Below are 26428 nucleotides of genomic sequence, written 5' to 3' on the forward strand. Positions count from 1 at the left end.
CTCCTAGAAATAGTTATCTTACTGGCATTGGCATTGTTTACATATTTTCCTCTCCATTACTATTAGCTCCTGAAAGGCTGAGACCCTGTCTTTTCACCTTCATAACCCTAGACTTAGCACCCAATCAATACGCATGCATTGAAGAAATAGGTCAGTAGAACCCAATCAATGAAATATCCCAGTAACACCTGAGGACCCAAGCAAGGTTGGTTTTTTGTTTTGTTTTGTTTTGTTTTTAGTTTCAAGTATACAGTCTATTGGTTAGACATTTATAGTTTATGAAACGATCCCCCTGGTTACTTTATCTTCCCTCTGGTTCTATACCCCCAAGGGTTTTTCCTGTCTGCTTTCCTACCAGTACAAGCTCTTCAGGGGCCCCCAAGATGAAATCCAAACTCCTCAGGCCCTGCCTTCCTGGGTCTGCGGCCTCCGGCCTCTGGTGAGGCAGGGCTATTCCCTACCCGCACAGCGCTCAGGGCTGGGGCGAGCGTGGGGGTGGCCAGCGAGCCTCTATCTGGGAGCAGCATTAAGCTACAGGCGGAGTTTCGCTAAGTGTGATCCCGGATCCGCAGCATCATCAACACTTGGGAACTTGTTAGAAAGGCAAGCTCTGACCCCACCTCTAAACCTACTCAAGCAGAAACTTCAGGGATGGGACCCAGCGATCTGTCTTAACAAGCTCTTCAGGTGATGCTCGCTCAAGTTTGAAAAGCACTGGACTGGAGGAAGCTGGCAAGAAGCAAGTTCAACACCTAGGCGGCGGCCAGAATCAGGCCCCAGGCGCTTAGAGGAGGTTTGACCGCGGCTTGGCGGCCCCACCCCCAGCGGCCGGCCAGAGGCTGAGCCTTTTAGGCCGCTGCTCGAGTGAGGTCAGGACCAGGCGGCGCAGGTGCCCCAAGGGCTAGACAGGGAAATCCCTTCGCTAGGGGAAAAGTCCAGACGGAAGGCAATACAGTGTTGACAGGGAGCATGTCCGCAGGTGGATATGGAGTTGTGGCTGGGAAATAAGGAGGGCTTCCAGCTCCATGGATAAACTGCAGTTGATTCAGCACCGGGTGGGAACATAGGAAGTATAATCGGATGAGTGAGTGCCTGTGGTTCTCCGGGAAGTCACTGCGTGGAACCAACACTGCTCGGTGTTTGCCGAACCTGCAGATGATTGAATGTGACTAACCACCTTTGAGGTGCTTGACCCCAGTCCTTCTCTCTAGCTAATAAGCAATTTGTCCCACTTGAAGAATGAGCTTTGTACTATGGGACCTTTTGCAGAAATGTAAACAGGCTATGTTCACATCTGGGCTTGGTTATAAAGATTGAAGGTATCAGAAAGTTTATTTGATTTGGGATGTGTTTCTTCTTTGGTCATGTATTGGTTAAAAAACATCAGCTAATATTTGCATAGAGCTTTCCCTATTCAAAGCACTTCTACACACATTATTGTTCTGTCTGTGCAGAATGGCTAATACACCAACTGTTACTTTCCTTTTTTTCTATGTCATAGATTTTATTATTATTAGCACCATTTTGCAGATAAGGGAACTGGGACTCAGAAAGGTAATTTGTCCAAGGTCATCACTACTAAGTGGCAGAATTGGGCTTACAATCCAGGACCTCTGAAATTAGCCTACCAATGCCAGAGCTGATATGGGGCAGAAGCTGGTGTTTTGCTCTTGGGGAAAGGCATATTCAATAGTGGATTGCTTTTGGATATGCATTGTTTAGTGTGACATGTATAGGGTAGTCATGACCATATATGCTTTTGAATAGCTCAGCAAATGCTTTCATGTTTTATAACTATTTCTGTGACTTCATTCGAATCTAGGTTAAATCAAATAGACTATATAATTTACAAGGAGAATGCCAGGATCCCCATCATAATGCGAAAGAGATGAAATAACCTGGATATCTTTTAACCTAAGGGGTCTGGGCAAGAGGATGGGAGCTCTGATATACTCAGAGATTCAAGCTGCTGAAAACCCAACAGGATAAAGGACTTGGTGCCCCCAAACCTTGATTTGACTAGGTATATCAATCAGGATCAGTTAAGTTGTGCTGTACTAACAAACAATCCCCAGGTGTCATTACTTTGACATAAAATTTTATGTTTACTGTGGGCTCAATAGGAGTTCTGTTTTCCACAGCCACTCAGGGATGCAAGCTGCTGCAATGGACATGTTACCTTTTTAGCCTTGATGATGGGAAACAAGGATGGAGCAAATGGAGCACTGACTCTGAAAGCCTTTATCTAGAAGTAACACAGCACTTTTGCTCTCAGTTCACTGGCCAAAGCAAGTCACAAGGGGGCAGGGAAGTGCAATGCATGTAATGCTCCCATGTGCCTGGAGAGAGAAGCAAAAACATTTGGCTAACAGCACTAATAACTAACACACAAGGAATGTGTGTACGGGAGGTGGTGTGTACGTGTGCATTTGAGGTATGTGTAAGTGTGATCGGTCTGCCCATTTCCAAAGTGCTTCTCCCTCCCTCCTCGGGACATTTACTTCAGATCTGCACTCTAATGGGTTGTCATTCCTCACCTTAGAGCAGGTTCAGAGGTTTAGACTAGGCTGAAAAATCTGAGTTTAAGGGAAGCATGGTGGAAGGGGTAAGTGGCAGTAGGGCAAACTCAGGAGAAATTAATCTGGAAATAGAGAAGAAATCTAGCAAAGGAAAGGACTCAGGGTATATGTGTCACTAGTGGCCTGCCTGCTAAAGGAAACTTCTATAACAGCATAGCTTTGATAGAAGCATTTCCTGCCTTGTTGCCATTCACTCCCACTCATCCTTCCTGACTATGCTCAGGTGATACCCTAGGAAGCCTTTGATGACTGGGCCTACCAATCACATGGTAAGAGTGCCTAGGTTTGTCCCATCCACTGTGCTATGGACAAGGACTACATCTTGCTCTGCACTGGCTGCAGTATGGAGAATGTATTAGAATAAGGTCTGAGAATGGAAGCAGAGAGACCAGCTGGAAGGCTGTTGCAGGAACCCAAATGAGAGAAAATGGTGATTTCCACTAGGGTTTTGGGGGTGCAGTTAGAGAAATGTTGAGAGATTTATGGATCAAATCGACAGGATGGGTTGATTGGATGAGGGGATAGGGAGGAGCTTTCTGGAAGAGCAACAGAATGGATGGTAGCACCAAAGGGCCAGAGGAGAAGCAGGTTGCTGAGTGGGGTCAGCAAGGCTATATTCCTTTGAGGTGCCTGTGGGACATGCCCACAGACAGACCCAGGAAGCAGCGCACATAGGGCCCTGAGGTTCAGGTGGGGAAAATTGGCGGGGCCCAGATCCTATGATCTGTCTCTTGGTTAAACTTCAGAATCACATCCTCTAACAAAGTCAGAATTTTTAAAAAGAACTTGTTTTTTTTTTTCTTTTTTTAAAAAGTGGGGATTGGGGAAGGGAAAGCAGAGAAAATATGTATAGTATAAAAATGGTGAAATTCCTAAGAATCCAGTCAGAGCAGGGCTAAGGCTTTATAAAAGGCTGAGCATCCCTGAAAGGCTGCTTCAACTGGTTTGTCCCATTATCATGTTTCCATGTGTTGTTCCCATCCTATCTCCTCATGACTAGGAGCCTGCTTGTCCCATCTGAGACCTAAACTTGATATCAACCCCTCTTCCCTGTCCCTGCATCTTTTTATGGGTGAGGGTCAAGTCCCATTTGTAGGAACTGTGCAATGCAAGAGGCCAATCCTCAGAGGTCTTACTAGAGACCTCATTCTTCTCGCTCGGCCATTGTGCCTTCCCCTCGACACCTTCCCCTCCTCTGCACACAGAGATGCTCCCTTGGATTCCTGGCATTTCCAGCTCCTCCATGTGCTGGTTCGTGACTGTGGGCGAGGTGATTCCCCCTCCTGGCCTCCCTCTGCAGAGGATTACATGAGCTGAGCCATACTATGACAAAGTCCTATCGCAGACCTTGGTATATAGTAGGCACTCAAACTGTCCCATTCGTCCAACTCAACCCCATTCCCTGATTCCTCTTCCTACTTCACAGAGAAAGAGTCTTAAGATATTTTAGCCCAAATAATTAGAGTTAAAATCTATACAGTAATCAATGGGGACATTGTGTCACCTAAGGTAATGGAGATAATGGTGTCCAGGTGACCAGGATGAGGCTTGCCACTGAGAAGCCCCTACTCAGCCTTCTCAGTGGGAGATGGCAGTTCCCCAAAAGCCTCCCTTCATATTCACTCAGCCTGAGGTCCTGTCAGCTCCACTCTAAACTGCTCTGAACTTGTCCCCCTCACAGGCTTCCAGCCCCTACCCAGCTCTCCTCACTTTAGCCTACTTCCCTTGTCCTCACTCTGTGCTCTCCTTTCTCACAGATGTAGATCACATTGCCTTGGATTCAGACCTCCTGGGCCCTAGGCGTCCCACCCAGAGTCCCAAAATTAAAAAGGCCAGGTGCCTGGGATGTCCTGCAGCCAATCAGGAAAAGAAGTTTCAGCTTCTTGCAGCTCCAAGTGTGATCACTGGACTTGCAGCAGCGGCACCACTGAGAGTTGTGGAAGGGCAGCATCTCAGCGGGCCCCAGAGCTACTGAATAAGAATCTGCATTCTAACAAGAACTTCAGGTGATTCAAAGGCACCCTAAAGACTGAGAAGTTCTGCTTTAGAAGCCTCTAGGGGCAGGGATAAGTAGGCTAGAGGTAAAAAGGACACAGGCATCCACCACTGAGCTGGGAGAGGTGTTCTTGAAAACACCTGCACTAATGGATGGAGTCATTCAAGATCATGCCAGCATTGTTCCTGGGGAGATATACTGTATTCCCAACATTGTATTGCTTATTTACTAAACCAGGGAGGGGGTTATCAGCTGACGTCTCAGTCTTCTTGCCATTCTTTAGGACTGCCCTAATGGTCGTGTGACTAAGCCATGACCCACGTGCACATAACATTTCGCCACCTCGAACCACAATAAAACTTGAATTTGAATGCCCAGCCTTTGGAAAACAATCTAATTATCCATAATCCATCAAAAAAAAAAAAAAAAAAGTAAGAGAAAATATGGTGTTAAAGGCAGAAAGAGGCCACAGGGAACAAACAGATTGGCCACTGAAACAGGAAGGTTCAGTGGATTAAGGGCACCTGATGCAGGCAGTGGCCACAAGGGAGACCCGCAGCCCCTAGAAAGAAGGATGAAGAGCAAGGACGTGCAGGAAGGCTGGAAGCACCCATGAGGCCTGGGTGAAGAGCTTAGGTTTATAAGCACATGCTGACCTGAGTAGCCGAGTCAACAGAGTGGGATTTTTAAAAAATATCTCTGTGGCTCAGGCTGCTCCTTAGCCTTGATAGCTCCTTTTGGAGGCAGGCAGGTAAATTCCTTTATGTGGTATGCCAGGGGTGCTGGTCTCTCTATTGCTTCCAGTGTACACCACTGGGACGTAGGCCACAAAGTCAATACTGAAATAAAACCTGAGGATTATAGTGACCAGATTTAGCAAATTAAAATACAGGATATCCAGTTAAATTTGAATGTCAGAAACGACAAATAATTTATTAGTATACAATGTCCCAAATATTACATTGCCAGAACAGCCCTGCCTAGGATTAGAATCTGTCCCCAAGGCATGGGACCAGGGCAGGATGGTCTCCACCTGGTCTAGTGGTACCATCCTAAAACCCACCCTATTTTGAATACAGAGCAGAAATGGGCTTTGTTAGTTTGGGGTAGGGCAGTCTTTTGTGAGAGGCTGTGTTTGCTTTCAAAATATTTTGCCCTACAAAGTAGGTAGGAACTATCGACATTTTTTTTTTTTCACATTATCAGTATCGGGTGGGATAGTTCAAGGAATGTATACCATAAAAGTATTGTAGTTTTGATAATTCCAAGTCAGGTTCCTATAGGAGATGGATTGTTCCTTAGTCCAGACCAATCAAATCTTGCTTAATCAGACAATTGCTCTTATATAAGCAAGCATTTATTAATGAGACCTGAGAAGAAAGTGTTGGTAACTGTTTACCTGATCAAGTAATCTAAAGGTAGTTGTAAGCATAAAATCAATAAATCCTTCTGTATGTCAAAAACTCAATTTAATTATAAACTGAGGGAAAACATTTACAAAACAAATGAATAGGAAAAATGTTATAAACATACTTAACATGTAAGAAAGAAGACAAATACCCAAAAGGGAGAGCGGGGAAGGCAAAGGAGGTGAACATTCACAAAAGAAGAAATACAAATGACCAATGAGTATATCAAAAGTCTAACCTTACTAGTAATCACAGCAAATTGACAGATCACAGATGAACGTGCTCAATTTTGCAAAGACTGTAACTATTTTCTTTCCCAATATATGCCACTGAAGGGACCATAAACTTGAGTGCCCTTCTGGAAAGCAATTTAGCAATGTTTATCGATAACCTTAAATTTGTTTATGCCCTCTGACTCAATAATTTCACTCTTGGGAAGGCGGTGCACAATAATCTGGTACAAAGATCTTCACCAAAGACTTATTTGTAACGACAAAAAACTGGAAACAACCTAAAAATCCAACATTAAAGAGTGATTAACTTATGGGCTATGAGCACATTGGAACATGATGCAGCCATTATAATGATATTATTAATTAAAAAATTAAATACAGGTTAATTATAGAAAAATAAGAATATACAGATGAGCAAAAAGAAAAATCTAAAATAATCTGTAGTCCACTGATAATCACTTTATTTAGGGACCTGGGTTGGAGACCAGGCCTAGTGTCCTTGGCAATATCTAGTCATGCCGGGGTGGGGGTCTAACGTGCAGCCAGCCTGGGAGCTATGCTCATGCCCGTGATCATGAGTTTCTTAAGGGAGTGTCCCCTAGTGGAGGAGGAACTGCCAGACCTGGTTTCAAGCCCCATAAGTGACTCTCTCTAGCTGTGTGCTTTAGGCAAGTTGTTTAACCAAACCTTAGTTTGTCTATCTGCAGAATGAGAACATTTAGTGCCTACTGCAAGAGTTGAGGTATAGCTTCAAGGAAAAAATAAATGAGAAAGTGCTGTATGAAACAGAAAGAATATAGAATATATTGTCAGAATCTGGAAACCCCAATGATGGCAATTTTCTTTGATCAATGAAATACCCTTGGCAATGCCAGAACCCATGCAAATAAGCAGGTTTGTTTCTAAGCTGTGTCAGTCTTATAATTTGATTTGATTTGGAGATTCTCTAGGTAGGTGCTGTCAAATGTGGATGCCTGGGGCAGTCCTAGCCAGAGGGCTCATGAGCAGTGGACAGCAGCCAATAGATCTGGTTGGTTCAGATCATTTGGTCATCTTGCTTTGAGAGGTGGCTGGCCTACAGACACCACAACCTTGTTATGAAAACATGCTTTTGCTTTAAGCAAACATCCAAAAATGTCTACTTCCAAATAGAAGGTTCTTATCTAAATTATCTCCTTGGGAGGTTATGTGACCATTGCTTAAAATATCTTGGGGATTCCTCTTTTGAGATTACCTTTGTGTAAGCTACATGTTTTTCTAAGTATTTTCAATCAGTAAATTCATTCTCCCTCCTTTGAAAGAGGAGCTTAATCTTAGAAAGCAGACAAAAATATCTTTCAGAACTAAACCTGGTATTCAAATCTAGGTAAGATATTTTATTTGCTAAGTAAAGAAGTCACTTGTAAGGTATGTATATGTCTGTCTTGCTACCCAGTGTGTTCCCAGCACCCCGCACAGCACCTGGGACTCAAAAGTTTAATGTATTCTTGTTGAATGGAGAACAGAGACTGTCTCTCTACTGGGCCCCATAAACTATCTCCAAAGTCTTGGTTTTTGAGCAACAGCAGCCTACTTGAATTAATAAATTCTATCTTGTATGTCAATTACGAATCAGTCCCTTTCTTCAATAAGTATGCTATGTATACTTTATGCATATGACTTAGGAGAAAATGATGCCGCTCTTTCCTGTTACTAGAGTTAACACTAGATTCAGTCTCCTAAGGCAACACTCATCAGCGACACTGGGCAGATCCAGGTATTTTGAAATTATTTTTCATGCCAATCCAATCCACAAAACCTCCAAGCATGGTATTGTTAACAAGGACAATGCCTGAAACATAACTCATTTTCTCACACAAGGATTTCAAGACACTGACATTAATCTGGACTTATGTCACGCCCTAATAAATTTGAGGAGTGTGGCCTTAGGCAGCTCTTAGATAGGTGGAGAGCGTGGGCCTGAGACTCTAAACTCCTGGGCTGTTCCAGCTCAGCTGTTAACTAGCTGTGTGGTCCAGGGAAAATATTTCATAGCTCCTCCACCTGACCCCCCCCCCCCGCCCGTGGTCTTTTTGTCCTTATCTATACCATGATCTTGCACTCTTAAAGTAGTCAATTCTAAACTGCCCTCTGACATGCAATGAAGAGGAAAGGTCCTGCTCAGGTAGTTTTTGGAGGAGCAGAAGCCAGTCTCAGGCTAAGACAAAGTCCCCGCTTTGAAGGGAAAGAAAGCCAAAGACAAAACTCAACTGCTCCTGGCAATGGAACTTTTTCCAGGAAGGGAACACGCAGGTCATCTGAGGTCAAGTTCAGGGCACGCAGCCAGCAGCCAGGAGGGAAGGAAGCTGCAATGAATGCCTGCCTGCTCTCCCCGCCTTCCACTTTCTGAACACAAGTCCTGCATCAGCCCCTTTGCCAGGTCAGCAAGGGGACCTCAGAGGCTTCTTCCAGACCCAGGCATTCTGACTCTGGCCTTACAGACCTGGCAGAGGTGCTGAAGGGACACAGGTACAAGACAGTGAGTAATGGAGGCTCATCTGGCCTGTCTTGTCTTTGCCTTGCAGAGAAGAGGGGCCCAAGTGCTCTAGTTAAAACAGTGGTCCCCAACATTTTTGGCACCAGGGACTGGGGCTCCTATGAGAATCAAATGCCTGATGATCTGAGGTGGAGCTGAGGTGGTGATGCTAGCACTGGGGAGCGGCTGCAAATACAGATGAAGCTTCACTGGCTCACCTCCTGTTGTGCAGCCTGGGTTCTTAACGGACCACACAGATGGTGTTAGTCTGCAGCCCGGGGGTTGGAGACCCCTCATTTAAAACCTTTGAGCATTCCTCCTCCACTGTTGCCCTCTCCTCCAGCCTCACAGCTTCCCCTCCCCCAGATACACCAGACACTTTCTTAGCTCCCTGGCTTTGCCCATGGTGTTTACTCTCAAAAGCCACTTTTATCCTAACTTTTGTTCTGAAAATCCTACTATCATTTAATGCCCAGCTCAAGCGCATGTGATCCATGAAACTCTTAGCTATAAGTAGCACCTGTTACACTCTGCCTTGCATCACACTCAGGGACATGTTGTCTCTCCCCATTTGGGACCACATTGTACACACTCTTCACCATCACCTCATGAGTATTCCTTCCCTTGCCCATGCTGCTCACCTGTCTGGGATGTCCTACCATTTTACCTACCAACATAGTCTTCATTTCACCTTTCATGCCTCAGCTCAGCTCAACTCTCAAAAGACTTTCCAATGTTCTCCAATCTTTCTACCTACACTACCGGCTCTATTTATTGAGTGGGTGTTCTGTGCCCAGATGTTTGTCTACAGTATTTCTAATCCTTGGAATGCCTCTGCAAAGTAGGTACAAAGTTAGCTTTACTTTCATATTTAAGGAAAACAGAAGCTCAGAAAGGTTAAGGAATTTATCCAAATTGTACTGGTGGTTAGTGTGGCCCAGTCAGGATTGGAATTCAGGTTTGTCTGATGCCTAAACCCAAGCCCTCCATCTATTCCAAGCGACTTCTTCATAAGGCCAATATTTTGAGCATGAAGCTGTAAGGACCCTGAAGGTCATCTTTCTTGTTTTCAAAGCAAGGAACCTAGAGAGGCCTGGTGACCTGTCCAAGGTGACACAGCTCCTCCCTACCTCCTTTTCTTGCTCCTGCCATGTGCCCAGCACGGGTGGCCCAGGAACCATCTCATAATTGCAGGGGGTCCCCAGTACTAGATAAAATTTCATGGGGGCTCCAGTTACAAGCAATTTGACACACAGTTGCCCTGCAAGCAGGGCCCTAAATGAGACAAGAGAGAATGTTGCAATAAACTCAGAGCCACAGGATTATTAGCTCAACTGTATATAATGATAAAATCCCAAACAGTGACTTAGAGTTTATATCTTCCTCTTGTAAAGTAAGTCTGAGGAGGGCAGTCTAGGGCTGATGTTGCAGTTTTACTGAGTCAGGTCCTGGGGCTTCTGTTTTTGGTAATTCCCTCCTCGTGAGGCACTTCATAGTCCACAGTGGTCCCCAGGATCACCTGGCGGTGCTCTGAGAGCAGAATCAAAGGACTCACTTCCCATCTTGTATTTCTACCATTTGCTCTAAGGATCTCAGTAATATAATCTAGTCCAGAGGTGGAGAGGCTGCTCAGAGCCTAACTACCAGCTGACCTGGGACTCGGCAAGTATGTAACAAATATGTAGCTGGCAGCACAAAGGGGTGAGAGTATAAGGAATATTTCATTGCTTAGTCCAAGGGGCCCTTCTCAAACTCAGCCTAGTTCCTTTTGCCTTTTCTCCTTTCTTTCAGTTTGTCTAGTATTTACTTAGTTACTCTTATGTGCCAGGCACTGGAGATTCAAAGAAGACTAAGGCTCATTCTGAACTCTAAGATACGTTCTGAGCTCTGACCAAAAAAAACCCAAAAAGAAAAAAAAAAAAAGAAAAAAATCATTTTATGCTATATGGCATGTGCAACAAGATAGATGCAAAAGGCACTCAATAGGAGCACAAAGGCAGGGCACCTGACCCAGATGGGGAGGGAGCCAGCAAAGGCTTCCTGAAGAGGATGCTGGCTGATGAAACAGATCTGAGAAATCTTAGGGAGAAGTGGCTAGCCCCAGATGATTGCCTGGATATTGAGGATGAGTGAGAAGAGAAGTCAATGTTCCTGGTGGTGAGAGGAGTGATGGGGCCTCCATTGAGAGAGATCACAGGGTCTTCTTCCAGACACTGAGTACTTTGTTGCCCGTAGGGAATACCCACAGCCACAGAGTAAGCTATCACTTTCCTGGTGTCATCATTTTCCATTGCTGTTCCCAAAGGCATGCCCATGGGCCCTTTTCACTTTAAGAGTTTTAATTCAAGTACTCTCAGGAGATGAAGTCCTCATGACCCTGGTCTAGTGAATCAAAGATAGGAGCATAGTGTGTACTGTGCAGACTCCAAGCCAAACTAAGCTGGAGTTTCACGAGTGTCACCTGAACCCGATGGTCTCTAGCGGAAGCTTTGGCTCTAGAAACCCCAGCTGCAGTGAACATCTGCCACTCTGTGGAGAGCCAGCAAATGAATCTCCTTCCTGTGTTTGGGCACTTACCCACCTTGGTTGGAAGTAGAGCCCACCTCCCACAGTGAAGATGAAGTCATAGACTGTCTTTCCCAGACTCTCTCACAGCTACTTGGCAAGTCAGGGGCGTTTGGCCCAGACTCTGCCAGTTAGATATCCCTATCAGAGTCTTGGGTCCATGAGGAACTTTCTGTGACAGCAGCCATGGTGGGCCCTCCAGGGCCTTGCAAATGAAGGGCCCTGAAGCTTAAGCTTCATCGGGTTCACAGTGATTTACTTCTGTTTGCAATTAAGGACCAGGACTGATTTTGGGGCAGCTTATCAGTCGATCAGGGTAAATGGCTAGGACAAATGCAGGGACGAAGAAAGCACAACTCTTTTCAGAGGGCAGTGAGTAAAATCATTTAGAACAGAGGGTCCTTTCACAGGGGCAGGGAAAGAAAAGATTAGAGGACCCCAAAAGCCCAGTTGAGTCTGGTCATCTTGTAAGAGGCACCAACCTTTTTTAAAAGTGAACTTTTATTTTGGAATAATTTTAGATTTACAGAAAAATTGCAAAGATAGTACAGAGAGTTACAGATGGTACAGATGGTACAGAGTTTCCATATACCCCTCACTCAGCTCCCTTAATGCTAACAACTCACATTATATGGTACACTTGTCATAACTAAGAAGCCATCATTGGTACATTACTATTAACTAAACTCCAGACTTGAACTAGTTTTTCCACTAACGTCCTCTTTCTGTTCCAGGAACCAATCCAGGATACCACTTTGCGTTTAGATACTAACCTTTTTTAAAGAAGAATATTCATATGATTTAAAGGTGTTTTAGGAGAATCATTTGATAATAACATACAGATTGGACCCAGAAGGGTAGGAAGGCTTTTGTAAAGGCATTCCAGAACTTTCACCAAACTGCCAAATGCACCCCAGTGCCTGAAGGGGCTCACTACCTTGAAGGTGCAGTTGCCTGGAAGAGGAAATCTGGGATACTGGAAGCATCTCTGTGCCTGCTCAGGGCCAAAGGCACCTGGGGGTGTCCACCCAGCAGTGCTGGCAAGCTATATGGTCTTCCTGCCCAGGTAACCAAAGTGGGCTGATAAATCCAGAGAGGTAGCCAGAGAAATGCGTGCTTGCCTTCTTTTCTGAAAGTCTAGTCCTGTCTCCCCTACAAGGCAGTTTGATATTGTGGAAAGAAAACAGGCTTTGGAGTCAAGATGGGGTTGAGTCCCAACTCTGCCACCTACTGAGGGACCCTAGGCAAGTTATTGAACTTTCCTGAGCTTCAGTTTTCTCAACTGGCAAAATTGGGATCTTAAACTCCTGTCATAGGGTTATTGAGAGAATTGATTTAACATTTTTAAAGTGTTCAGTAAAGTAGCTGGCACACAGTAGGCATTTAATAATCATCAACTCTCTTGACAACTCGAAGGTGGGATCTGGGCCTGTCATTTTCTTGCATATCCTCATAATGCTTAACATACAGAAAGTACTTCATAAACTGATGATTGTAACATGGAGCTCACAAACCCAGTGGCCTCAGAAAGGGCAGATCATGTCTCCAGTTACATCATTCATTTATTTAACAAGTCTATATTAGGCACTCACTAAGTAGCAATAAATAAATGCCAGCCACTATGCTAAGTGACCAAGACATGGTCTGTGTCAAGAATGGCAAAGCTCAGGAGGGAAGCAATGTCTCCAGACTACTTGCATTCAGGTCCGATACATAGTTTGACATAGTTTAATAAGCAGAGTGCCCAGGAGCACAAAGACTGGCTATTTTGTGTGGGGCGAGGGAAGAGCCTCGCCAAGAGAGGAGTGGTAGACTTTGGACTCTGATGGAACGAGCAGTTCTTTCAGGGTAAATGCCTAGGACAAATGCCATCATGTGGGAAACGCACAGCGTATTCTGAAACCGTAGGTAGTCTTGCAGGGTTTATGGAATGAGGGGTGGGATATGAGGTTATAAAAACATGGCACCTCTACTACTTCTGCACAGGAAGGGCTGAGAGGCAGCTATCTGGTGGTAGGGGTGGGGTGGGAGACCTTGACACTGTGCTTTTCCATTGCAACCATGGTTCTTTTTTGTACATGGTTTTAGTTGGGGTGGCTTGGAGAAGAGATGATTACTGGTAATAGTAATAGGTGACGGTGGGGAAGGCAGGGGAGCGGGCTTTCCAGCCACTCCTGGCCACGCTAGGAAAGGAGCCATGTGACCACTATGGAGGTAAAGTGAATGAATGCTGATGAGTCAACCCTAAAGTCCCTGCACCAGAAATGACAGAGACGAACAGGCAGAATTTGTTGAGAAAGGGTGCAAGGCGAGGTAGAAGGGCAATGATGACTCCAAGGCTTCAAATGTGGCCAACTGGGAAAATGGAGGAGCAGGACAAATGGGCTTTGTTGGCTTAAGTGGGGGTGGTGGGATGAGAACGCTGTTCTGTACACACTGAGCCTAAGGGATATCCAGGTAATGACATCCACTGGTGAATATAGCTCTAGCTTTAAAAGTCATCTCCTGTCTGGGATCTGCTTCAAAATAATGACAGTGGTGGGTAGGGTATAGGTGAAACAAAACTGGCTATGAGTAGATAAATGAAGTGGGTGAGAAAGTAAAAAATTAGCTCAGACTAAGAAAAAACCCTGACATTCATCAGGCTGAGAGGACCGACATAGGTACAAAGTTACCATGAAACAATATTCCTCCCAAGGGCATGCTGCAGCTGAAGTGTCATAACCGCCCCCTTCTTTGCGTGACTACTGCTTTCTTACTCACTGAGAAACCTTGTTCTCTAAAATGATAGACCACAGAAACTTTGCTGTTTGAAATTTTATCAGTAAAAATAAAACACCCTTCTGTTGCCAGGAGGATCTAAGTCACTTTGACAGAGAAGCAGTCTTGATTTGCAGCCCAGGTTCAGAGCTTCACATAAGGGGTTTCTGAACACAATATTCCACATTTATCCTAACTTTGTACTTTCAAAAGAAATGAACCTGGGTTTGCTGTGAAGTTCAGACCAGATGTTGACTCCCGCTTTGCTTTGAGCCAATCAAAAACACTGCTGCATTTAAATTTTACTGAAATGCTTTCCTTTCCCTAAATCCTGTAACTTTCTCTTTGCCTGTTTAGTGAGACACCCCGTTGTTCCTCTGATGTGTGCCTCCTTTGTTACAATGAGTTAATAAATCCGATTTTGTCAAACTACAGGTTTGTTCCTGGTGGTCCTAGGCTGTTTGGGCCAGGACAGGGTACTATTCCCTCTACTACTGCCAACGATTCATTTTCCATAAATTTCCAAGTTTCAAAAAAGTCCTCACCCCATGATAATAGTACCAGCATGACAGTGTTTGAGATCTGCAGAAGGCCCCCAAAGATGTCTACATCCTAATCCCTGGCACCTGTGAATATTACCGTACTAGCAAAAGGGATTTTGTAGATGTAGTTAAGGCTAAAAGACCTTGATGGGGAAGAGTAGTCTGGATTGTCTAGGTAAGTTCCATGTAATCACGTGGACACAATACCAGAGACCCTTTCCTGTCTGTGATCATAGATGTAACAATGGAAGAAAAGTCTAAGGTACAACATTGCCAGCTTTGAAGGGGCCACGAGCCAAGGAATGCGGGCAGCCTCTAGGAGACATAAATGGGAAGGAAACAGACTCTCTTCTAGAATCTCCAGAAAGAAATGCAGCCCTGTTGATAATCTGATTTTAGCTCAATGAGACCGTGTCAGACTTCTGACTTACGTAACTGTTAAGGTAATGAGTTTGGGTTGCTTTAAGCCACATTCAGGGCTACTCAATATGGCGGCAATGGAAAACGAATACAAGATCACTCAGAGGAATGAGGAAAGATAGAAATGAGCCAAGGGTGCCTGAGGGCCACCAACACAAGGATGAGTCAGCCAAGGAGACAGAAAAGGAGACTCAAGCAATGGAAGAGCCAGAAGAGCCCATCGAAGGAAAAATTTCCAAGGAGAAAGTGGTATAGAGATTTAAACTGCCTACTCTTTAAAGTGAGGGCTGAAGGAGGTTAAACAGTCTTTCAGATTTTAAATGCATGTTATTTCCTTGCTTCATTTTCCCTGCGATACTAACATTTGCATATAATAAACAGCCTCTTTCACCTGAAACTAACACTTTATCCCTTCATGTTGAAAGCTGGAGTGTGAACTTTCACAGCTTCAATCCATATTATAAACCCATCAAGGTAACATTCTGTTTCCAGAACAGAAGGTTTTACAACATAGTAAGCCAGAAAGAAGTGTAACTTTTTTGTTGTTGTTAATCCGAGTTATTTGACTCTGGGGGAGAGCCTAAACCAAGTCAGAACAGCCACCCAGCTGGCCTGACAGTGCAATCCTAATTTCCATATTTCAACACTTTACCCAGACCTCTCCTTCCGGAACTACTGCTCCTCATTAAAATATTTACTCTCTCCAAACTACCTCAGCTACCAATTTAGAAAATGGCACATTATTTTACCCAGGTGAGACTGTTGATGGCTTTGACTTTCCTTAAAGAATATATTCTAAAAGGCAATGTTCACAAATGAAAACAAATACTGAATTTGTATATTTTCAGGCTTTAAGACCGAGTGAAGAATGTGAAGGAGAGGATATATTCTTAATTTATACTCACCAACCTCATCTGTTTTTGACAATCTGGGCCTAATGCCTGATTCTCACATGAAGGCCTTGCCACATGACCTTTTCCTCTGCCTCAATTCTCTACCTCATTCATTCCTCAGAATTTAGAACAGTTGTGACTTTTGTAGGGCGTGGGCATCCAAGATTACGTGGTTTCTTCCGTTATAGTCCCCCACAGTGTACCTGTACTTCCCCTTTTGAAACACTTGCCACACATGAAATTACTTGTTCAGTGTCTATCGTTTTCTCCATTAGATGTCAAGTTCTGCGAGGTAAGGACAAGGTCTGCTTTCTGTTGTGTTCACTGTTATCGCCTTGGTCTCTAGCATGTGGCAGACACTCATAAATGTTTATTGATAATTAAATACATGAATGAAGGATAAGGGCCTACTGCTCTTACTCTGGGTTTACAGGTGATTTCTACATTAGTGGTTCCTGGAAATGTAAATGGAAATTAATCATTTGGGCCCCTCAAAGCTAAAAATTGAGTTTCCAAAACACACCTAACACCCCATGTTCATCCCTGGTCTTGTCCAAAGCCTGAAGCAGCAAACAAATGTAAGAAAAAGTGGGATAGATTTTCAACACAGTGCTGGCAATTCAATGGGAGAAAAGATTAATCTTTTCTACATATGGTATTGGGACTACTGGATATATACATACAAAAGAATAACATTGAATCCCTTCCTTACGCCATACACAAAAATTAATTCAAGATGGATCACAGAGATGATCTTACAACTCTTACAAGAAAATGCAGATGTTTGTGATCTTGGGTTATTCAAGACTGTCTTAGACATGCCAAACAACAAGTGACAAAATATATTTGACTTCCTCAAAATTAAAAACTTTTGCACTTCAGAGGATACTAGCAATATGAAAATACAACATACGGTATGGGAGAAAATATTAAGTCATGTATCTGATAAGGACTTGTATCAGAATATATCAAGTACTCTTACAACTCAATAAAAATGCCAATTGAAAAACGAACAAAGGATTTGAGTAAATGTTTTTTTCCAAAGAAGATATAAGAATGACCAATAAGCACATGAAAATATGCTCAACATTAGGGAATATAAATCAAAACCACAATGAGATACAATTTTACATCCATTAGGATGGCAATAATCAAAATGACAGACAGCTAGTGTTGGCAAGGACATGGAGGAATTAGAATCCTCATGCATTGCTGGCGGGGAATGTAAAATAGTGTAGCCGCTTTGGAAAAGTCCAGTAGTTTCTCAAAAAGTTAAACATGAAGTTACCATTTGACCTAGTAATTCCATGCCTCCACATATAACCAAGAGAAATTAAAACACATCCACACAACTTGTATATGAATTTTCATAGCAGTATTATTCATAACAGCCAAAAAATGGAATCTGCATGTCTATCAATGGATGAATGGATAAACAAAATGCAGTATATCCATAAAATACTTTGCCATAAAAAAGAATGAAGTACTCATATGGATGAATCTTGAAAACCTGGAAAGTGAAAGCAGTCAATCACAAAAGACCACATATTATGTGATTCCATTTATATGAAACATTGTCTAGAACAGGCAAATCTATAGAGACAGAAAGTAGATCAGCGGTTGCCTAGGGCAGGATGGGGTGCATGGGGATTGTTGGGGTGAATGGCGATAGTGACTAATTAGCATGGCATTCCTTCTTGGGGTGATGAAAACATTTTGGAATTGATTGTGGTGATGGTTGTACAACCCTATCGCTATATTAAAAACCACTGAATTGTATACGTTAAATGGGTGTCTGATATGGTATGCGAAATATATCTCAATAAAGCTATTAAAATTTTAAGTAGAAATCAAGAAATGCTGTGCTGTTACTTAAAACATCGTATTTGTTAGAAACTCATCTCACACTCATTTTCCCAAGCATAAAGGAAAACACAATTTCTGTCTCCTGGGACAGTCTGACTCCCAAGCTCATTCTTTTTCCTGTGTGCCTGCACAACCGTCGAGGGCTCGGTGCAGGAATTCCACTCCCAGTGACTCATGGACCTGCAGGCTTCTTGCAATGGAGCACTTCGTTTTTAATGGAGAGTCATGTTATTTTTCTCTCTTAACAATAAATTGTCCTTGAAGCTTGAAGTACAGCACAAAAATTTTTCTTTCCAGCATAGACAGATTCTCTCCAGAAACTCACTGGGTAAGGTGTTTAGAGCAGGCCACAGTATCAGGATGACCAAACCCTAAATGTTAGATGCTGAATTTCTGGGCTCCTGATTTGTTCTCATCCTCCCTCCCTTTCTTTCTTTTGTTCAGGTTTTCAGTTCTAGGACAAAGGTCTAAATCCCCACCCCATCCTCCATACCAAGAGTGCTGGGTAGAAATTGATAAAGAAGCTTCCTGGAGTTCAGGCTCCATTTCCTAGCTCTAGGGGCTCATACTTGAGGACCCACCCACTCCTGGGCCATTTACTTCCCTTCTTCATCCCTATGTGGCAGGGCCTGGTCAGGGTCCTGGGAGCAATTCCTGCCCTGGCATGTCAGAGGGAACAAGTGAACAACAGGGAAGTCTGCTTGGTGAAGGATTCAAGAAGAATCCTTCTCAGGTGAAAATGACTAGTTAAGAGAGTTCAGAGCAGGCACCGATAGATACACGCTGAAATACATGAACAACTGCATTAGCAAAATAAGCAAAAGGCAAATAAACTTTATTTGAGAAGCCTTTGAGATACAAAATAAGACCACGGCAAAGTCTAAGGGTAAAAGAAACCATACATGGGAGTCTCAGAGCACTCTAGAAGTAAGAGGAGATGGGAATGGGGATGGAAAGGTGACTCAGTCTTTTTCTAGCTTCGGAAAGTCAGAGAGCCCAAATCACAGCCAGAACACCCTGGTATTAGTTACAGATTCTTTATAAAGGTGTTTACCTGTGGGAAAAAGAAAACCCAAAAGTTAAATTTCACATTTTCAGCAGACTATACCATAATCCACCACAATGCACAGGTAGCCAAGCCCATGAGTATTTTGTGAGGAAGGGAAAATAGGTATGGAGAGGAAATGTGACCTGCCCGGGGCCATATGGTATTAAGAGGCAGAGCTGGGAATAGAATCCAGAAGTTTCTTTTCCCTTGTTCTGGACCTTAGAGAAGTAAGCTGGGAAGTACATATTACAAATCAATTATTTAACAATCATTAACTCAAAATACTTTAGAAAATAGGGATTACGTTTGCAACTTGCACAATGCCCCACAGGCTTTGGAGTGTGAAATGCAATCTGAGGCACAGACCACATGACCCATTATATTGAAGTTTGAGGTGAAGATAAAAGTACAATAGAGGAAATCCATCAGAAAGCAGGAATTCAGGCCTTCCACACCTTTTTCATGAGTTCTTCTTGTTTGACTGCTTCTTCAGAAAAATCATCATTGACATCCAACACCAGCACTGGAACATTCAGCAGAGCCTCAAAGTGGAGCCTTTAAGAAGCACGAACATTTAAGGAACAGAAAAAAGAACACTGAGCCAAGCTTCACACACTCACCAAGTCTTAATAATTTTGAGAACAGATCTACAGTCACATGGCTTCTCAATGAAATGGCATGTAAACAGCAGTTTAAAAAAGTAATTCAATAAAGTTAGCTGGAAAAAGACTTTAATTCCTTTTTAGTCTTCAGACTAATCCTGAAGGTGAGGGCCCCAAACATTTTAAGTGGACAGCATACCTGTCCTGAAGAGAGGAAAGGCTAAAACTAGGAATGTCAACTTAGTAAATAGACAATTTCTCTAAAAGTTTTTAGCCTTTCACCCTGAGCCAACTATGTTATCATTAATCACCATGTTATGTTCAACCTAGTAGAACTTTAAAAAACAAAAAAGCTGGGGAAATAGAATCTAACAAAAAGTCTCTTGGAATATACAGATTACACTCAAAATTAAACTTCTGAATGGAATGTTTCACATTTCCAACCACTTCCAGTACATTCTGAACCTGCTTATGGAGCTGCATGTTGAACTTTCTATATTTTAGGACTAGGTATTGGGGGCAGGCTGCTACCCTTTTCTCCGCTTACTTGGTGGTCTTGTGAACAAGCCAGGCTTCGTGTTGACCATGAAGCTGCTCGAGATACGCCAGCTCAATTCCTCTCTCTTCTTCCCTGCCCCTCCGGTGTAGTCTCTTCAAACAAATCTAAAAGACAATTCCCAGGCCCCATTGAGCTCATTTGTTTTCTTGGCTGTTACAGTGCAGTCTTGGGAGGTTCTCAGACCCACTCATAATGTCTATTCTGGGCACTATACACCACGACTTTGCTTCTGCAGTCTAGTTTTCTTATTCAATCACAGGTTAATAGTAAATATTGTCTGCCTGGGGAACCTGGAATTACCTTTCCTTTTTCTGCTCCCAAACACATCCAGGAAGTCACTGAAATGTTCTTCAATCTCTCTCCAGTTCATTCTTTCCCTGCCTCTTTCTTACCTCTGCCCTGGTCAGGTTCTCATCATCTGTCACCTGGACTATAGCAAGGGCCTCTGGCTTTCTGCCTCCTGGAGGCAGTGGAGTGAATGGCCCTAACATCAGAAGCTCAGGATTAAATTCCTGTCTCCACCATGCACTGATGGTGCGATCTTTTATTTCCTCATCCTCTACTCACTGCGGAGGGTCACTGTGAGGTAAGGCAGCTCAAGTTCCTGGTAAGAGCCGTTCTTTTCTCCCCATCTGTCCTTCCACAGGACTCCAATATAATGGTCTTACTCTCATTGAAAATACTTCACCAGCTCCTTATTGCCTACAGCCATCACCCCAAGGTTCAAGAAAGTATAAGTAACATGACATTTATGAAAGGGAAAGTAATTTGAGACATCTCTTTCACATCACAGCACTCACACTGCAGCAGAATACAAAATCTGCATAGGCGTAGATAAAGAAGTAAAAAAAAGTGAGGCTTAGAACTAACTCTCCTTCCCCCGCTCCTTCCAGAGTGTGCATAATTCTTTCCTGCCTTCACCTGACAGAAAACTTTGAAACACAATGGCTCAGAGACTGTCACCTTCTCCTTTACCCGTCACACAGGGCCATTCCCTTCTCGGAGTCTGGCCACCCCTTCTACCTCTCCCCTCTCAACTTCCTTAGCTCCACCCCTGGACTCACTGCTTTGGCCAGATTTGACCTCTAGCTTGCAGGGCAGACCAAGTTCATTCATACCTCCAAACTTTTGCTCCAAATGTTTGTTTTGCCTGAATTGCCTGGCAAACATTTCATTATTCAAAGCCATCTGTCCTGGAAGAACAGGTGGATTAACCCACTGGTTTAGGACTTCCCTCTTTCAAACACTTGAAAAACTTTACCCCCAAACTGCAGTGAACAGTATTCCCAAAGACACAGAGTCTTTGCTGTTTCTCTCTTGTCCCATCTTTCCTTTAAGGAAACAAAATCATATAAACAAATTTCATTTATAATCTTATGTCCAACTTTTCAAACTGATTAACAGAGACAGATCTAACACGTTAATACTTTTAGCACTTACTTATCTCTTCTGGTCTCTCTCTCTCTCTCCTCAATCAATAATCATCCCAAATTTATATGAAGTCTTTATCCTAGAGATTCTATAATGTCGTTAGGTAATAAGTAAAATAAAATATGCTGAACAGTGATTCAAGTGCTAAACTGTGAGGTCTGGATCTTAAGTGAAGCCACCAGATAAGAGAATAAGCAAATAGGCTCCGGCAGTCTGAGAGGTGTTTCCTGGAAGCAGCAGGAGCCCCCTGCTTTATCTCTGGTAACAGCTCACTAAGCCCCACTCTGAGACCTGGGCGCTGTGCTAGGCCCTGGGCAAACACAGGCCACCAGTGGCATTTTGGCTATAACAGACAACGGAAGGAAATCTGTACAGGGTACGCCGAGGGCACGGTGACTGAGGGAGATCAGGAGGCAGGCCAGAGTCCATCTTGTTCAGGCAGAGTAGGTGGTCAATAAATATTTGTTGCACGTATTCATTTAACATTTTAAATGGGTGGGGACACCGAGGCCCAGCCACTTGTTTTGACCTAGTTTCTATCCATTTACCTTTTTCTCTTTTTCATTTCTACTTTCTTTCTGAACCTCTTTTTCTTTCCTTCTTTCTATCTTTCTGCCTCTCCATCCCCACCCTACAGCTGATGGCTTCAAGATCATTCCCCTTATTCCCCTGCCAACCCAATCACACAGCTTTACATCCCTGACTTCCAGCTACCCAGTCCTCCACCCCACTGACAACCAACCAATGTTATTAACTTACTTTCAGACCTGTTTTACACATAATACACATTTCTGCCCCATCTTTTTTTTAAACATACATATAAACATACATATACATACATACATACGTATGTATATGTATACATACATACATATACTCTGGTCTTGTCTTTGTTCACCTAATATATCTTAGAGACTGTTACATATCAGTACAGTACTTTCTTATTCTTTTTCACGACTTTAGAGTTTTCCAGTGCATGATGGAGTATAATATAGTCAACCAGTCCCTACTGATGACCACTTGGGTTGTTTCCAATCATTTGCCTTTACAAACAATGCTGCCTTGCGCGCGAGCCATTTTGCCCACATGGGAGCATAGTTACGGAGTAAATTCCAAGGAGCATAATTAATAGGTCAAAACGTGTGTGCACTTGCTAGAACATTCTGTCAAACTGCCTCCTTAGGGGCTAACCAATTTACATTCCCACCAGCAAGGTAGCTTCAGGGTTTCTAAACATAGCAAAGCTACCCAATTTTCTTCTCTGAGAAAAAAATATTATCAGAATTAATGAAAATGCATATTTTTAAAAATGTGACTTAATGTTTTCAATTATACACAAGGGCAGAGCAATTCTTTTTATAAAAGCTATAATTATTCATTCATTGCTGCAGGCAAACACTGACGCTAAGGTCTCTCCTATTAAAACAGGCTAACATTTCCATTTTTACTATTAATTTGCTTAACAGAGCAAGCCCCCCCCCACCCCCACCAGAAGTCTAGGTAAACTATTTTGAGCATTTGGCATAATTCTTGCTTTACTGATATGGTTATAAAAATTCTTAAAAAAAAAAAATCCTGCACAATCTGGTCCTCTTCATCTCAGTCGTCATGGGGAGAACACACCTGAATGTAAATTGGAAAGACAGTGCAGATGCAAATGGCTGGGGGGCAGGCAGGGGAGGGATGGGCAGGCTCATGCTGACAGACCTCATCTCCTGAACCCTATCGCTCACCCCCCCCCCCCATCCCCCCACCCCCCACCGCCAAACTCCCCTTTCCACACAGACTGCTTGGAATCAGAGATAGCAACTGATTCTTCTCCCGTGTGTGGTTTCTGTTACCCTTAGACTTTGCCATGGTCTTATTTTGTATCTCAAAGGCTTCTAAAATAAAGTTATTTGCCTTTTGCTTATTTTGCTAATGCAGTTGTTCATGTATTTCAGCATGTATCTATCGGTGCCTGCTCTGAACTCCTCATAACTAGCCATTTTCATCTGAGAAAAGTTTTAGCTTTTCTTTTTGAATCCTTCACCAAGCAGACTTCCCTGTTATTCATTTGTTTCCTCTTGACAGGCCAGGGCAGGAATTGCTCTCAGGACCCTGACCAGGTGCTGCCATAGGCGTGATGAAGGGAAGTAAGTGGCTCAGGAGTGGGTGGATCCTCAAGTATGAGCCCCCAGAGCTTTTCCACACACTGTCCTCTATGCTACAGAAGTCCCAGGCAGGGCCTGGCTCTTTGAGGCACACTGGCCAGCTGCATACTCTCTTTCTGAGTTCATAGGATTGGGTAGGGACACTGAGGCCCAGCCACTTCTGTTTTGGTATTTTCTATTGTTGGCTTGCTCGTTTGTTCGAATTTAGGGGAGAGCAAGTGGAAAAGAGAAGAAGGTCCTACTTAGGTCCATCTTACATGCTCTGAACTCAGTATTTCTATCCGGGCTCTGCATTGGAGTATTGATCACCTACATAGCTTTTTACACAGATGTCTTAACTTCTGTTCTGCTCTTCTTTTAGATATAGTTACCTATGAATCTCACAGAAGAGTTCAGGGTGACTTCAGGGGAAGGATACCAGGATTTCTGGGTCCCTTGCTCTAACGCCATCAAAACAGCACCAAAATTTCCATCCAATCTCAAAATGAATTAAGCTAGTTTTCTTTTTCTAACATTAGGTTACAATAATCCTCCAACTCCCCTCATTCTACCCCTGAATTAGTCTCTCCAAAGAGATATGTCAGCCATACTATCATAATAATCACCATCACCATTGTCATCATCATTGCCTCCTTCTCGCAAAGTAATCTGAACGCACAAAGAAGTGATCAAAACTTCCTTGCATATCTTGTTGAGTCCCAGTTTCTGGGTTCAACCTTAACTCCCCAGAAATGAAGCCTTTGCAGCCCTGCTTTGCTCTCAGGAATTGAGTCCACCCACTTCCTCGTCTCCAATACTGTCTTCATGGCACCAAGCTGATTATGTTGAAGGTCTGTTTCTCTTGGAAAAGCTTAGGTCAGCTCTCTCAAATCTCCTCCTAAAGCTCAGCCCCACAACCCACTGCTTCTTTTAGCCATCTATCCCATGACTCTTACTGGAAACATGCCACCACTTCGAACTCCACCTACAAACTTCACTCAGCCCAAGTCCACAGCACTCCTCCTTGGCCCAGGCCAGGAGCTCTCCTAGGGACCAGGCCTTTCCCTCGCCCTGAACCCTACACTCAGCTACTTCGAGCCATCCTCTTTGGCAGGGGTCTCCTTTTCCCATAATCACTGACACCAATCCCCACCCCTCAAGTATCACTTTCACAATATGCCTCTTCTAGTAATGGTCCCAGGCAATGAAGACTACTGAAAGAAATCATATAAATGTGACCCAGCCAGTTGACTTACAATTAAAGCACCTAATTGCAGCTTGCTTTTTTTCATTGAAGGTTCTCAGCCTTCTGGCCTCACTAAATCTCTAGTTCAGTTTCACTTTAAACCTGAGACCCTATTTATTTCTGTGAGATCTCTTTATTTCCTCCTATGATCTAGTTTTTGCCTCATAATCTCCAGGAACTCCCAATATCTGGTCCCAGTCACACTCCTGGCCTCATTCCTAGCTGCCACCTTCCTGAGGTGAGGCCCTTCTTTCTGGTTCTCTCCTCTCTAGCTCCTGGAAGCCTGTGTGACAGGGCTCTCCTCTGTGTTTTCGGACCCTATTCACTCTGTTCTCAGAATTCGTCCTGTCCATAAGGCTCAGTCCGGTCTCTAAAAAGAAAGGTCTCTAGCCCAAAGAGAGCTTTCCCTCCTAAGGCTATGTGGCATACCTAGCATTTGACTATACATGATATATGCCTCGAAGGCTGAGAACAACACTTCTCTCAAAAAATACCTCCTGCCCTGACTCAGAATCCCACTCCAGAAGAGCCCTTAGAGACCACTAGTCTGAGCCACTGAATTAAACAGACAAGAACCCCTCCAGGGGAAAGGTTTCCAGGGGTTGCCTAAGGTCACTCCAGTCAGCAGAGGCTAAGGACCACTGCTGTGCCCAGAGACTCTGGTGTTCCCGCTGTGACATCACCCTGTTGTGTGTTATGCTAGCTCCATGGTCATGGCTTCCAGAGTCATGGAAAGCAACTTCTGTAGTCCACCCTGCCTTTCCGGTGGTATCTTAAAGGTTCAAAAGGGGACTATAAATTGTCGATATCAGGATGAAGTGAGGAAACCCTCCTTCTCTCCCTCCCCACATCCTATTTAGGAAACTATCAAGACCACCACAGACTCTGATGATCCAGTCAGAGGGAAGGGAAACCTGAGGCAACTAGTATAGGTTACCTGGTCAAAGGGTCCAACCTGCAAACCCTAGGTGATAAAGATAATGCCCAATTTGCTCTATGTTGTTGCTACATCAAGAGGGACGCTTTCTATGCACAGTCAACTGCTTTAGTCTTCTGCAGCAGAAAGTCTGTGGAAAACAGGGTGCTGGGTGCTAGAATGGGAGGGTGCTTACTCACTGCTCTCTGTGCTCCAGATAATACCCTCTGTCTAATTTCTCCAACCAGAAAATCAGGGGCTTGGGGAACATCTCCTCTTAAGTTTCACGTGGCCCTGAAGTCTAAGGCTTTAGATTCTGCATTACCTGGGGAGTAGCCTGGAGATAGATGAAGCCATGAAACTGGACCCGGCTGGCAAACTCTTGCAGGAGAAAAGAATGCCAGTCCTGATAGATATGCCACTCCATGTCACCGAGGGAACCATTTTCAAAAAGATTCTTTGCAAAGATATACCTAGTTGGAAACGTAGGTGGGATGGGGGAAGGGGAGAAGAATGGGAAACAGAATGAAAGGCAAAAAAGAGAGAAGCAGAAAAATTAATAACCAACTTGATCCATGTCTGTTAAAACCACTTAACCCTTTAAGAAATCTGAATATTTAACCTGTTATCTCCCTCCTTGCTCAACATTAAAATGGGAAACAGCATCTATAGAAGCTAAAATCATAGCTCTCCAGGTAGATTAACCCACCGGGAGC

General features: G+C 43.6%; 1 protein-coding gene across 5 annotated transcripts in view; it reads right to left on the reverse strand.

The window, feature by feature from the left end:
• Positions 1 to 18583: 18583 nt before the first annotated feature.
• Positions 18584 to 26428, reverse strand: part of DGUOK (deoxyguanosine kinase) — a 30399-nt gene continuing 22554 nt past the window's right edge. For all 5 annotated transcript variants that reach the window (XM_023529478.1, XM_011358137.2, XM_023529479.1 and 2 more), the window contains 4 exons: positions 26038 to 26185; positions 19976 to 20091; positions 19282 to 19381; positions 18584 to 18832 (listed from right to left, as the gene is read on the reverse strand). In XM_023529478.1, the coding sequence (XP_023385246.1) occupies positions 18806 to 18832; positions 19282 to 19381; positions 19976 to 20091; positions 26038 to 26185 (391 nt within the window). In that variant the 3' untranslated portion in view covers positions 18584 to 18805. The remainder of the gene's footprint in view (positions 18833 to 19281; positions 19382 to 19975; positions 20092 to 26037; positions 26186 to 26428) is intronic.

The sequence above is a fragment of the Pteropus vampyrus genome, unplaced genomic scaffold (genome assembly GCF_000151845.1).
Source record: "Pteropus vampyrus isolate Shadow unplaced genomic scaffold, Pvam_2.0 Scaffold37, whole genome shotgun sequence".
NCBI lineage: Eukaryota > Metazoa > Chordata > Mammalia > Chiroptera > Pteropodidae > Pteropus > Pteropus vampyrus.